Here is a 13,252-nt window from a genome sequence, read left to right as displayed (position 1 = left end):
GCTGTGGCAGTCAGGACTCTGCGCAGCGCCTCAGATTCTGTTGAAATATCTCCGCACGCGTCTCTTTCCATTATCGAAACTTCTGATACCTATTTTGTCTGTATTTGGAACGCAAAAGAAGAGGAGAGTGAGAGGAATACCTACGCCCTGTGTCTCCGTTCAGGAGCTGTCAAATCTACGAACTGGTGGAGACTTTGTTCCTTTTTGAAGCTGTGTTCGCTTCGGATTGTACGTATCTTCGAGCCTTTTTCTCATACTGTGCTGCGCTCGTACGTCTTGTTTTTCTTCGCTATTTGCACTTATTTGGTTTACTTGGCTCTGCACTACGGCCCTTGCCCAGGGGAAGCCAAACGTTGCTCAAGATTCCTTCCAATCAACACATGTTCTTTCCTTGCTAATGAAAATCTGTGTGTGCAGACATGTACTTCCAGTGACTGATCGAGGCTGAAAGAAGAACCAAGAAAACAAAGATTGTATATTTGCACAACATTCTGCCTTGATATCACGATCTATATCTAAACACGATGGCCACTGAAGATGATAACTTCGATATTGACATCTATGGTGACGGCGGTGGCTACAACGCCAATGACCAAGGAGACTATATCAAGCATGAGGACACAGAGCTGATCCTAGATGCACCAGAACAGACACAAAACGGCGCCGCCGGCCAAACCGAATCCAGTACAGAGCAGAAGGCTCAACATGAGCAGGGAGACGGCACTGGTGCCAACGGTGAACACGTAACACAGGCGCACGACGCCCAGCAGCAAGAAGCTTCTCAAGCAGCGCCGGCGCCGCAACAGGGTGTAAAGCGCAAGGAACACGACGATCGTCCGTCGGATCCGGACGCTACAACTGCTTTACTCATTTCCGACCTGTATTGGTGGACTACTGACGATGACATCCGTGGCTGGATCAATGAAGCCGGGTGCGAAGATGAGCTCAAGGATGTAACGTTCAGTGAGCACAAAGTCAATGGTAAAAGCAAAGGGTAGGCCTTCTTTTTCTGTTTTCCTGCGAGTTTTGCCATGCTAATTATACAATACAAATAGCCAAGCGTTTGTTGAGTTTACCACACTCCAAGCTGCGACAGCTGCCAAGCATCAAATTGAGAACTTGAATGTCTCAGGTCAAGGGGGCCGTAAATACATGGTTCATTATACCAACCCTCACACAAATCCATTCCGCACACTTCCCAAGGACGCCCCTATGCGCAAGGACAATCAGGCCCGTTCACTGTCAGGAGGTTTCAACTCACCGAACCAGAACATGAACTTTGGCATGAGCAACATGGGCGGAGGCTTCCGCGGCGGACGGGGAGGTTTCAACAACCGCGGCGGTATGAATAACATGGGGGGTTTCGGGGGCAGAGGCGGCTTCCAGAACACAATGGGCGGTTTTCAAGGCAGCCCTATGGTCGGAGGCTTCCAGGGCAATCCAATGGGAGGGATGCAGAACTACGGCTTTAACAACCGTGGCAATATGATGGGCGGTGGCATGCGCGGCGGTCCTGGCGGAATGCGCGGTCGCGGTGGTATGGCTGGGCCGAATATGATGGGAATGCCAGCGATGAATCCCATGGGTGGTATGGGTATGAATCCTATGGCTGGTGGGATGAACCCGATGATGGGTGCAATGGGTGGGAACATGGGCATGCAAGGTGCGTCAAGCTGTGTTCGATGTCTTGGAGACTCTGTCATCGTTGGTGGAGGATCGTGCGTTTTCTGACATGTCTTTTACTAGGAGCAGGCGGCTTTCAAGGCCCCAACCCAGCTTTCAATCAAGGCTTCTTCCCTCAAAACCAGGGAGTCAACGATGGGTCGTGGAACCCCCACGGTGCGAAGCGTAGTCGGCAGGAGTAGGGTGATGCTCGTCTGCTAACCAGTATTCTCCTTTTTCGTTTCTGCCCCAATACATCGTTATTCTCGCGTGGCATCTGAACCTAATGGTTGATCATACTCATGTGTACCAAAGTCTTCTTTATAACTCTTTCGTTTGCCCTGGGCTGCCCTTTTTTTTTTTTTTTTTTCTTCTCTTCGTTGATTGTCATTACTCGAACGGTCTATTGGGGAATCTGGCTATTCATTTTCTGCGGGCCTGCAAGCTTTTTCCAAGGTGTATTAGATAAATTGAAAGTGTCTTGTTTCCTTTTCCAAGTGTCTGTTTGAATGACTTCGTCTCCTTGTATTGAAGGACTCTTCGCTCACAGTCGCCGGTATATATGCCTGGACCTGCGAGGCCTTAAGAGCCTCCCTTATTGAGCATTGCATTGTTTACTCTGCCAAGCATGCGCAGTGGTGTCATGAGGTTCCTAAGACGCCAAGTTACCATTTAGTGGTATCTAACCGTCATTCAACCTGTGTTCCATAAGCACACGAAACCGCTGGGGCGTCATTCTGAGGCCTGAAATCTATAGCGCTGAGCTACTAGCAGAGCTAGTGAGTGCCTTTCGTTAGCATCTGGCGCCAAAGCGAGGTATGAGACCGAGATTCTGCCAGCCCTGAGATCCTATTCGGAACGCTTGACAACCTTCCTGAATGTTCAATAGAGGATGAAAGACACATAGGCTGTGTCCTTGAGACAAGTTTGGCCAGACAACTTCGATGAATGGAGAATGAGGTTATACTTCACTCACAGTCATACATCATCGTGACCATTCCTCGCTTGATTATCCCGCCCATTCCTTCACAATTCCCTAATCCTCAAGCTCTTGACTCTGCCACGAAGCGATAAAAGAGGCAGAACGCAGGCGATACAATCATTCGTCTCACCACTACCCCTAATTCGAGTCCAATATGTCTCACACCTCCAGTGACCCGGGATGGGTTTGAATACTGTATACAACCATGAATTCTACGCCATATCGAATGATAAGCCCTACCGTCGCTACAGCGTCGCTGAACTCAAGGCTTCTTCTTCTCGTCCTCTTCGAAAACGTCCGTCCAGGACCAGCCTGCTCACTGGTACCGAGCTCAACTCCTTCATAATTCAAGAACGATCCTCTGTCTGGCAGGACGAGCATCTGGTGTGAATTTCAGATGGTGACCTGGACGGCATTCTCTTTATGCCACAGCGCCCGTACCAAGTGGCCTCTTCAGGCGAAGGTGGATTCTTCAAGTTGCGCGGTGTTGATCAGGTCAGCGGCGAGGTTTCTGCAAACCCTAGCTGTACTAGCGAGACGAGGTTTCTTGGAAATGGAGAAATCAAGGGGACATTCAACAACGTGCCTGACTCGAATATGGACTACATTGACTGCCACTTCTGGGGCAATTGCACACCTGACCAGAATGAGACTCGGGCTCCTTGGGATGCTTGGAGTATGAGGGACGAGAGGCACACTATCTGCGAATAGGCTCTCTGGCTACTGGTTTCGAGAATTGACGATGGGTGTTTGTGCATTAGGAGCTGCAGGAGGATGCAATTGGCTCCTAAGGATTTCATTTCTGGGTCTTTAGTTTCTCGACTAGTCATTCGTAATCAGGTAGTCCGCGACACGGAATCACCTCTGCCTTAATGATTCGTCCTTTCTTGCACTTGTGCCTACTTAATTTGTCCATTGAGTCATTGACCATTGCGTTGACGGATGCAGGATCGGGATTTCTTGATAAGCAATAGATAAGAACCCCGATAACGGAGCAATGATAATGCGAGCTGTCACCCGTCACTTTACCCAGAAAGGTCTAGAAGGAGACAAGGATGATCTATGAATAATAGCACAGAGATCCATCTGCCCTCAGGCATTCTTGACGCAATCGAGGAAAACTGTCTCTCCCACTTCTCTACTACAATCTCCCAGATCATCCATCGTAACAGTCTCAAGACATCCACTCCTTCTCCTCGAGAGAGCGCGCGCACCTTGCAACAGTCGTGCTCCTACCTTACTGACCAGTCGCAACATCCATCCTTCCCCGCGGTCCTTTCCCCCACCCGATCAGCGTCCTGTTTATCTTCCCCGTTCACTCTTGGGCGCGCCGCACAAGACACCTCGTCATCCACAATGCAAGCCGTCCCTGAATCGCGACAACAAACGTTCGAGGAGATCTACGGGCCTCCCGAGAACTTTCTCGAGATTGAGGTACGCAACCGACAACTCTCATGCCGAAACTACCCCGCTCTATCAAGTCACCGACAAATCCCATATCATATTCGCAATCCGGCTCACCTACAATCCAGTAACAACTCGAGACTAACTGCACATCGTACCCAGGTCCGTAATCCCCAGACACATGGCACATCCCGCAACATGTACACCTCGTACGAGATCGTCTGCCGAACAAACATCCCCGCCTTCAAATTGAAACACTCAGTCGTGCGCCGACGGTATTCCGACTTTGAATACTTCCGCGACATCCTAGAGCGCGAAAGCACGAGAGTCACGATCCCGCCCTTGCCGGGGAAAGTGTTCACGAACCGGTTCAGCGACGACGTAATCGAGCATCGTCGCGAGGGTTTGCAGCGGTTCTTGCAGATCGTTGCCGGTCATCCGCTTTTGCAGACTGGGAGTAAGGTGCTAGCGAGCTTTATACAGGGTGTGTTATCTTCTCTTGGTCTATGGAATACGAAGAAGAGAAGGGCTAACGGCTGTGTAGATCCAAACTGGGACCGCAATGCTTGGTGAATGATACTTCCAGCGTGATGGTTATCTCGTTACCATCCAATTCGGCCATGTCCTTTTCGTTCTCTCCTTGCAACCTCTCAATGGCCAACAGCGTCTCAGATATACGTCGTGTTCGCTGCGGTTTCCGCTCTAGCGCCCTCTCGCCCTTCCCCTTCCCAAGACCCATACGACTGTTGAATTCCACCTTTGGTTTGTTGCGCAGGAGCGCAAAAGTGTAAGCTGCGTTTCTCTGTTCATCTCAAGACACTTTGGGGGGCGGCATCTCTTTGTTTGCTACTGTTGAAGTACGGCGACTGTATGTTTCCAGACTTCAGCTCTTTTGACTATTGCCGTATATCGCACTTGGTTCACACATCCCATCTGCAATTTCTCGTTACGTTGTGATTGCCGCCTTGACAGCATGGCGAATGTCGTGGTTCTGCTAATTCAGCGTTAATATTCATTGCCCCAATATGAACTTCTGCTACTCTACTTTAATTCCTTCCCTCGGTCAAGTAAGGGGCGCTGTGATAATCACACACGTCCACAAGGTCTACGAGGCCGTGAGAAGACCTTTCTGAGAGGTGGAAAGGAAGTAATATCTTGATTCCGGAGCATTATTATCTGTCTCGTCCCCGGTAGAGGTCTAGTTTCTTCTAGTCTCTTCTATATTTTTTTTTTTTTTTTCTTCCCTTTTTCTTTCCGTTTCCTGTTCCCTTTGCTGCCAACGCTGAGCCGGCATGGATAAAAGGGGTGTTTCAAAACAAATTAGCAAAACCATCGTGTACTGCGGGGTATTGGTTTGATCAAAAACAAAGCAATTGCGATAATGGGACCGAACGAGGCGAAAGGAAAGAACGAGAACGAGAGTGTAAAAGGACCCGACAATGAAGTAAGCCTGAAACGACAACGAGTGTAAGTGGGAAAGTTGAAAGATGATGGGGAGCGAGAGTAAGAAGGTCAGTGAAAGGCCGATATGGAAGAAAGAAGGATTAGGACAGCTCGTCCCAGACCATCGGTGCGAGGGTGTTATCGGCCCAGGATGCGTCAACGCCGGGGGCATTCGAAGAGTTCTCGTCCAGTGGGAAATGCAAAATGGTAGTTCCCGCTGGGGGATTTGCCGCCGCCTCGAGCAAACCCTGTGGAGGAGCAGGGGGGGAAAGGGCCGGATCAATAGGTCCCAAGGAGACTTGGTCTGCCCAATCAGTTTTACCGCCCCGTGCGGAGGACGTGGATTGCCGAGTAGATTGTGTATTGGGTTTTATGGGAGGCGCTTTTTTTGTATTCGCCAGGCCTACGCCTTGACTCTGGCTATGCAATGATCTACCATTGACGGAGCCTCCGTCACGATACGCGTGGGGAAACTTAGTTCGGAATCGATCTCGAAGATCAGTTGCCTTCCGGTGGCTAAGGTTCAAGCGTTTATCTTGCTGGATGAGTGTCCATTGGAATCCGTGGACGGCATACCCTTTGAGTAAAGCTTCGTCTTCAGCGACGGTAAATGGGCGGCGGGAGCGACGCCGGGATTTCATGGCAATATGTGGTTCAGGAATGCCGAGAGAGGCAAGAGTGGATTTAGATCTATTTGAAAGAGTAGGAGTGGCCTTGAAAGACGGCCCGTATTTCGAGCGGGACTTCGAAGTTTTGGTATCGGCTTCCGAGGACGAGCCTGTAGAGGCCGACTCATTCACATTGGTCATTGAGCCTCCATTGGACGTATGAGACTCGGAATTGGTCGGCCTTGGTTGTGGAAGCAGAATCTTTCCAGCTGTGCCATCGGAACCTTCCGTCTCAGCTCTGAGGAGTGCATTGGCCAGCGTATCGTGCAACTGCTTTGTGGCCTCGTTCGGGTCGGCAGCGCTATACAAAATTAGAGGCTGCAACCGAAGAATGTGAAAGTAGAAACTCACCGATATGCCCAGGGACAACAAACGCGGAACCTGACGACGCAAAAGTCGATGTTAGCTCTTGGCTTCGGAGACTGCGTCCACATCATACCTGTCTTTCAAATTTGAGGCACTTCGTTTGTTGAATTTCAGTTCTGGCTGCGCCAAAATAGCCGTCCAGTTACCGATACCGCACTTGACCACCCCGCGAAGTAATGCGGTCGTCTCCTCCTCAGTCCATTTGCGAAGATTCTTACGGGAGCGGCCCCTCGTCTTTGGAGAAAGCGGCTCGGCATCATCCGTAGGTGGGGTAGGAGTCTTATCGGATTCGGATTTTTCACTGTCACCCTCGGGTCGATCAACGGTCGCCCCGTTCGCTGAAGAGTTTGCTTCCCCAGGGTCTTGGTCAGCACTGGCAGTCTTGTCATCGACGGGGGAGTCAAGGATATCCTCGATTCTCCCTTCCCTTCGTTCAGTCGTCTGAGTAACCGTCGCCGGAGTAGCAGTCAATGTAACGGACTCAACAACAGCGGCATCCCGCGATGGTTTGGTGAGCAATTGCGTGATTGAGCCAGGTTCGATAGGAGGCAGGAGAGCAGCGTTTGGGGGCGGTTCATTCAGCCCATTGAGAATCGCAAAAGGTCCAAATGGCGGGGGTCGATGTTCTTTCTGCGCCTGAGGGATCGGAAGCTGCAAATGTTCTCCGAAGGAATCTGTTTGAACATCTAAACGGCGACGCTTGCGAGCCAGAGAGTCATCGTCGAACGAGGAATACGGGAATCGTTCCAAAGCTCGTAGGTTGACAAAAGCTGGTAATATGGTTTTTGGAGGGGGCTCCAAGCTCAGAAGCGAGTCCACCGCATGACCGTTCTTCTTCGACTGGGCGGCGTTCAGGAACTCCGTAAGAGTGGGGAGATTGGCGGGCTGATTTCCGCCAGGCGTATTGGATTTGGTGCTGGCATTTGGTTCGCCGATTCCACTGGTGTTCGGCTCGAGAGGTGATGGAACGCTCAGCAGACGGGAAGAGACCGGCTGACGGAGAGGAGCAATGCGGAGACTTTGAAGCTGTGGAAGTTCGCGAAACTGAGACTCATCAAGAGGTCGGGATAAAGCGCCGTTAGTATCCATTGTAGGGTTTCGTGCCGTCTGAAATGCAGGTCACAATGCGATGATGGACATCACCGAACAACCAAGAGATGTTGCACAGTCCATTGTGACGAGAGGCATTGGGAACTCTACCATCAGAAGAAGCAGAAAAGCAGGTTAAGAATTGCCCGAAATCCTGATGGAATCATGATGGAACCCCAGGCAGCATTACGGGAGGGAGATTGTGCCAGAAGCGCAGTTCCGGTTTTCGATGCAGATGACTAAGGCCGCCATGACGGGTCCATTGGGAATCTAGATCCTTGGATTTGCCCCGGAAACCTGCATATTAATCAATTCACCGGAATCAAGGTGATTCAGAGAGGGCAGTATACGGATCAGTTTGAAGGGCAGGATGAGTATTCACTGTTTTGAGTAAGGGGGCAGGCAGTAGGCTGACGATGAGTACGAACACCTCAGATCGGCTCATATCTACTTCTCTGCGCGAGTGCCCTCTTAGTAAACAACAACCAATAACTTAGCTTCATCTCTCTTACAGGGGTGTATAGTCAATTTCATCATATCGCGCATCTTCCGAATCAAGTCTGTTCAATTCATGCCAAGAATCGATTCATCAAGTGTGAAAATGTCCACTATTTTCCCAACTTGGCCTCACATCCTCTTTGCTGTCATAGAGCCGATCACCCTGTACGCCCTCACTGCCATCTACATGCTCCATTTTTATGCAATCGACTAATAGACACAGCATTGGGGGTTGGGCTTTCCCCTTCTGGGACCTCAAAGCGTTCATAACAGATCAGATTCCTGGTCTCACAGGCCCTGAATCCATCCACCCAACCACCGCAGCCCTCGCCTTCCAGCTAGCCAATCTCTATGGTCTCCTCAGTATCCTAGGCATCGGAATCTGCTACTCGACCACCGAGCCCAGGGTGCTGCGTAACTACCTCTATGCTCTGGCCATCGCGGATGTGGGCCACATCTACGTGACGTACTGCTGCATGGGTCATGACAGATTTGTTGACGTTATAAATTGGAATGTTTTGACCTGGGGGAATGTCGGGATCACAGGCTTTCTGATGATCAATCGAATTGCTTATTTGGCGGGCTTATTTGGAGAGGCGAGGGGGCGGGCGAATAAAATCCAGAAGGGGGCTTGAAACAGGTTGAGGATCGGCAATGATGATGTATTGCTTGCAACGTTCTTGCGAGGTGCTGCATGAGCGGACTCGATGATTCTTTAAGGGACTCGGTGCATCTGAAGGGTCTCTGTCTGTCGAAGATTCATGGTATCAGCGAACAGAGAAACGGCGAGAAAATGACAGCTCCCCTTTGATCACTCCAGTCGAAAGGCTTGAAAGAGACTCGTGAACGAGGTCGCTAATTACGCGATTAACGCACTCTATATGCGAACGGCAATTCATGGTCTGAACTCAATATCCTGTAACCCTACCAACTAGATGATATCAATCTAAATGTACCACATACAAATGCCATCCTCCCCTAGACAAGCGGTAGTTCTCTCAATTTCTGTAACGACGAAACCCATACCAAGAGACGCCAACATATCATATGAGCGACCTGCACTCGGTCATTAGCGTGTACGAATCTGCAAGCTGTTGAAGAATTGGCGCAATGCTGGCTCTCCGTGCTGTCTGATCTCCCGAAGGTGTGGGGAGAGAAATGGAATGCCTGGAAACTCTTGAAACTGCCGGCGATAGGCTGCATAATTCCGAAAGGGGTTCAACAAGTAGACTAAGTTAGGGGGTAACACCGGATTCAGAGCTACTGTACTAGTGCCGTTGTTGGTGTCGGTAATCGTCAGAGCTGTGATGCTGTACTTCTGCAGACCATTAAGAACAGCAGTGAACGAGTGATAATTGCGACTGGTCAAGAGAGCCTGTATCACCAGTCAGTGTTGATGGGGGATTGAGGTAGGACATCAGCTCGAAAATAGTCCCGTACGCACCTCTGCACATTCCTGCAAATACGGTACCAGATCTGGCAGGGCTGCGCAGCATTCCCACACGGCTGTGCTTAACAGCCCCCATTCTTCGATCAAGCGTAATGCTACGGAACTCTCCTCAGCAATTGATGGAGGCGTCAGCGTTGAGAATTGGCCCTCGTCGATATTTGTCAGGGTCCGCGCAAAGTCGACGGCCGAGGTCGAGGCCAAGAGGTCGTCCAAGAAACATACGCTGGTGTTGAAGGGCCGAACCCAGTTCATTTCCCGTGCATGCACGTATGCTCGCTGAAAGCGCACCCTAAGGACAGAGAGTACCTTGAGAATGGAGGTAAGGCTGGGTGGAGAATCCTGGAATAGGTTCTGAATAGGCCCGGATATGAATTCGAACGCCAGCGTTTGACTCGAGACCAGCGGCACATCCAACCCGGTCTGAGACTGCATAGAGAGCAGACAGTGAACCAGGGCACGATGGGCAAAGGGGCTTCGGCCTCGGAGATGCTGTGCAGAGTGTCAGTAAGAAGAATCTACAACCTCATCACTTGTGAAAGGCCACCAACATTCTCAACCTCAGTATATCGTGCTACTTCCTCAGGAAATGCATTGAGATAGTTCAAGAGGTGAATGTAGAGGGCAGTGTGCTGTTGTAGAAACCAATTGACGGAGGCGGCTGGATACCCCAAGGAGTAACGGACAAGTTCCTCAAAAGAAATGCGCTTAAAGTGAAGATGACTCTCCGCATCAATATCTCTTGCCAATGCGCGAGGATCCAGATCTCGATCCTTCTGTGAGGGAAACCAACTCCAGGGAACAGAGGGAGGGCTACTAATCGTTGACCGGCGAAGAATTTCTTCCACCTTTTGAACATGCGACAGGTTGGAAAGGAGGAATCTCTCGTGCGGCTCGAGAAGTGAGAGCAAGAAGGTATCTATCGTGGTTGAATTGCGGCTTTGTAGCGAGGTGCGGGGGAGATTGGGATCACGAAAGAGCCCGTAGCGGATCACACGCTTGATCTCTTGCACGTCAAACGCCCAGAGCACAGTAGTGGCTTCATCTTCCCACCAGCGGTAGGGTACAAAGAAGGGTGGGATCTCGGAGTCTGAGCGGAACAAGGACGTATAACTGGATTGCTCCGGCATGTATGTGACCCTGCTTGCTTCCCCCACCGTATAACCGGGCGAATACCGGGACATGTCGGTCTCCGTACTTGATAAAAGGAGAGAGCTGTTGTCGGACGAGGTCGCTCTTATCCCAGGCGACGGCTCAAACACGGCTTCTTCGTAGGCGCTGGCGGAGTACATCTCAAAGTCTGAGAACCTTATCAATCACTTCGAAAGCATGGAGGGGCTTGATACGTATCCAGCTACCTTTGATGTTTCTGGGCGAGATTGTGCGTTTTGTCAAGCTGAAATGAGTTCAGAGACCATTGGGAGGTCCTATCTCCCAGAAATCCAAGACCAGCAGTCGGGGAGTCTCGAGGAGGAGAGCAATTTCGAATCTTTGTTGATCAAAGCAGTCTGTGAGCGGGAATTGCATGAACCATACGGGATACCCCGTAGCAGGATAAAGTTCAAGAGGAAAAAAGAAAAGGGAAGAAAAAGAAAAACTACGCCAGTGAGGACAAAAAAGACGATCGAGGAGAGGCAGGAAGCAACGGGTAACAAAGCCAAGGCAGCTATGGGGGAACAATATCGGCGTTCGAGAAGTGGGAAAGGTGGAATGGAGACTTCCATTATTATTACAGCTAAGAGCTTCAACTTCTTTTTCTTCAGCCGTGGCTTTTTCCTTCTTCTATTGCTTCTTCTTCTTTTCCCTGTCCCATTCTTTTCTTATTTCCCATGGGGCCAGAGCTTGGCCTGTCGTCTAAGAAAGTATACTTACCACTTGAATCTGCAACTTTTTGCCACGTTATACAAATCACGAGGAAAACATATGGGCCTTTCGATTCCTTCATCATTGGCCAGAAAGTCTAGTTAAACAGTTCTTTAGAGCTTCAGGCCTGCAGGACAGGGAGGCATGGCGGCAAGTGGCGCATGGCGAAGGGCGAAGGGCGAAAGGAGTTGGCCCATACCCAAATCACTGGGTCCCAGGAGCCAGGTTAACCTTGAAAGAGGGAGGGGGAACGTTCACATGGGAGTTATGATTGACTGCTGAAGGATTAGACTATCCATTTGGGTCAATAGTCTATGATACGGAGGAAATACCGGAGGTGAATCAGGTCAGCGGATCCGTGAGTGTTACATAGACTAATTCATTGAATGTTCGTGTTTTATCCGTACTCCATACCTACCTAGTGTTGCAGTGACTGGAAGAAAGGGGGTTGGGCAGTAGCCACCGCTGATCAATGATAGCCTTTATTAAACGCAAAGATATATATTATTATCATTGCGTTAAAACTGCCATTGGCATATACATGAGTCCCCCATTTTCATTGGTACGTGAAGGAGACGACGGCAGGGGCCGTTCTATCGAACCACAGCGCTGGGAATCGGCTGGGGAGCGGCAACTGCGTCAACGCAAACGCAGAATTTGAAACAGAAATCGAGGGCAGCGAATCTTCCTCAATTAATTCCCACAAATTACGATCTAACTACCAAATACTTATTCAAATGTGGGTGTGACGTACCTGGCTGGTATCAAACTGCATCCCGCCGTTGTGCTCGGTGGCCCTCGACGGTCGAGTTGGTAAATCCTCACCAACGTCGCCAATCTGTTAACTAGTCGTTTCAACTATTATTTCATCAGTATTAAATCTCCGAGAATGAGGAAGAGGGAGAGAGACAGAGAGAAGCGGTCAAGAACCAACAATGCTGCTGTTGTACTCTGTACTGTCCTCGCAAGCCCAAGAATGGATTACACCCAGTCAACCCTGGAAGATTCCGCCTGTGCGCAATCGGTCATGTATGCGCGTACTCGATGCGGCCCGGGTGTGCTCCCCTTGTGTCACTGCCCCAGGGAGGTTTGGGCATACTCTTGTAGTCTGTAGCGGTGTGGCTCCTTCACGCCAGTAAGAAAACACAAGAGTCGTCAGAATTCCCGCCTCTGAAGCGCCCTTGGAGATGACCGAAGAGATGAGAAATTGAGGAGCATGAAACAAGCATGTTTTAAGGTAAGAGCAAATTGACTGCATGGGTAGCTGAAAATGTACTCCACAGGAGCACTCGCCACTGCCTCGCCATACGTTAAATGTGACAATTATGGAGCATAGGTAGAAGTACAGCATTATACATGCCTTAAGGAGACACATTCTTTCAGCTCGAGACCTGTACAGTAGAACGCAGCAGATGGTGTTGCTGGACAAGTAATAAAGCTTTGTAGGCTTGTCCGAGCCATAGCCATCCAACGCCACTGCAATCCAAATGCGCGATCATAACTGCAAGCACTGCATTGGGTCTTGGAATGACTTCAATATTTCTCACCCAAGCTAGTCTGTTCTCTGGAACTGGGCGTCGGTCGGGGCCGTGGCGATCCGAATTCGGTTCCAGGTTACAGCTGTGGATGGTGGATCATCATTTACGGAGTCACAGCCTAGTGCGGAGATTTGAAAAAAAGCGCCCACTTTTCAAGAACTTGCTACATAGATAGACGGTTGCTACCGTACAAATCGTGACGATGCTAACTGCTGAGGTACTTATTGTCAGTGTCACTAGGTACTGTAATTCTCCCTCTTCAAGGAGGTGGTGCATTTAACGTCATCAATCA

General features: G+C 50.0%; 6 protein-coding genes across 6 annotated transcripts; 4 read left to right on the top strand and 2 right to left on the bottom strand.

Moving 5' to 3' along the window:
* Positions 1–524: 524 nt before the first annotated feature.
* Positions 525–1,865, top strand: Aud_002999 (RNA-binding protein; the record flags this gene model as incomplete). Its single annotated transcript, XM_043287956.1, has 3 exons — positions 525–994; positions 1,056–1,663; positions 1,747–1,865. The coding sequence occupies 3 exons, from the start codon at positions 525–527 to the stop codon at positions 1,863–1,865; spliced, it is 1,197 nt and encodes a 398-aa protein (XP_043143891.1).
* Positions 1,866–2,824: 959 nt separating this feature from the next.
* Aud_002998 (uncharacterized protein) lies at positions 2,825–3,355 on the top strand (the record flags this gene model as incomplete). The annotated part of the gene is made up of 2 exons (XM_043287955.1): positions 2,825–3,028; positions 3,077–3,355. 2 exons carry the CDS (start codon positions 2,825–2,827, stop codon positions 3,353–3,355), a joined length of 483 nt encoding a protein of 160 aa, XP_043143890.1.
* A 645-nt stretch (positions 3,356–4,000) lies between these two features.
* On the top strand, positions 4,001–4,621 carry Aud_002997 (sorting nexin-3; the record flags this gene model as incomplete). The annotated part of the gene is made up of 3 exons (XM_043287954.1): positions 4,001–4,078; positions 4,211–4,532; positions 4,593–4,621. The coding sequence occupies 3 exons, from the start codon at positions 4,001–4,003 to the stop codon at positions 4,619–4,621; spliced, it is 429 nt and encodes a 142-aa protein (XP_043143889.1).
* A 971-nt stretch (positions 4,622–5,592) lies between these two features.
* Positions 5,593–7,614, bottom strand: Aud_002996 (telomere repeat binding factor family protein; the record flags this gene model as incomplete). The annotated part of the gene is made up of 3 exons (XM_043287953.1): positions 5,593–6,460; positions 6,511–6,540; positions 6,599–7,614. 3 exons carry the CDS (start codon positions 7,612–7,614, stop codon positions 5,593–5,595), a joined length of 1,914 nt encoding a protein of 637 aa, XP_043143888.1.
* A 601-nt stretch (positions 7,615–8,215) lies between these two features.
* On the top strand, positions 8,216–8,747 carry Aud_002995 (uncharacterized protein; the record flags this gene model as incomplete). The annotated part of the gene is made up of 2 exons (XM_043287952.1): positions 8,216–8,277; positions 8,336–8,747. 2 exons carry the CDS (start codon positions 8,216–8,218, stop codon positions 8,745–8,747), a joined length of 474 nt encoding a protein of 157 aa, XP_043143887.1.
* Positions 8,748–9,181: 434 nt separating this feature from the next.
* Positions 9,182–10,851, bottom strand: Aud_002994 (uncharacterized protein; the record flags this gene model as incomplete). The annotated part of the gene is made up of 3 exons (XM_043287951.1): positions 9,182–9,487; positions 9,557–10,051; positions 10,111–10,851. The coding sequence occupies 3 exons, from the start codon at positions 10,849–10,851 to the stop codon at positions 9,182–9,184; spliced, it is 1,542 nt and encodes a 513-aa protein (XP_043143886.1).
* Between the last annotated feature and the right edge of the window lie 2,401 nt (positions 10,852–13,252).

The sequence above is a fragment of the Aspergillus udagawae genome, assembly GCF_001078395.1.
Source record: "Aspergillus udagawae IFM 46973 DNA, scaffold_2, whole genome shotgun sequence".
In the NCBI taxonomy this organism is placed as follows: domain Eukaryota; kingdom Fungi; phylum Ascomycota; class Eurotiomycetes; order Eurotiales; family Aspergillaceae; genus Aspergillus; species Aspergillus udagawae.
The sequence above is the reverse complement of the archived record's forward strand: the minus strand, read 5'-3'. Positions and strand labels throughout refer to the sequence as shown.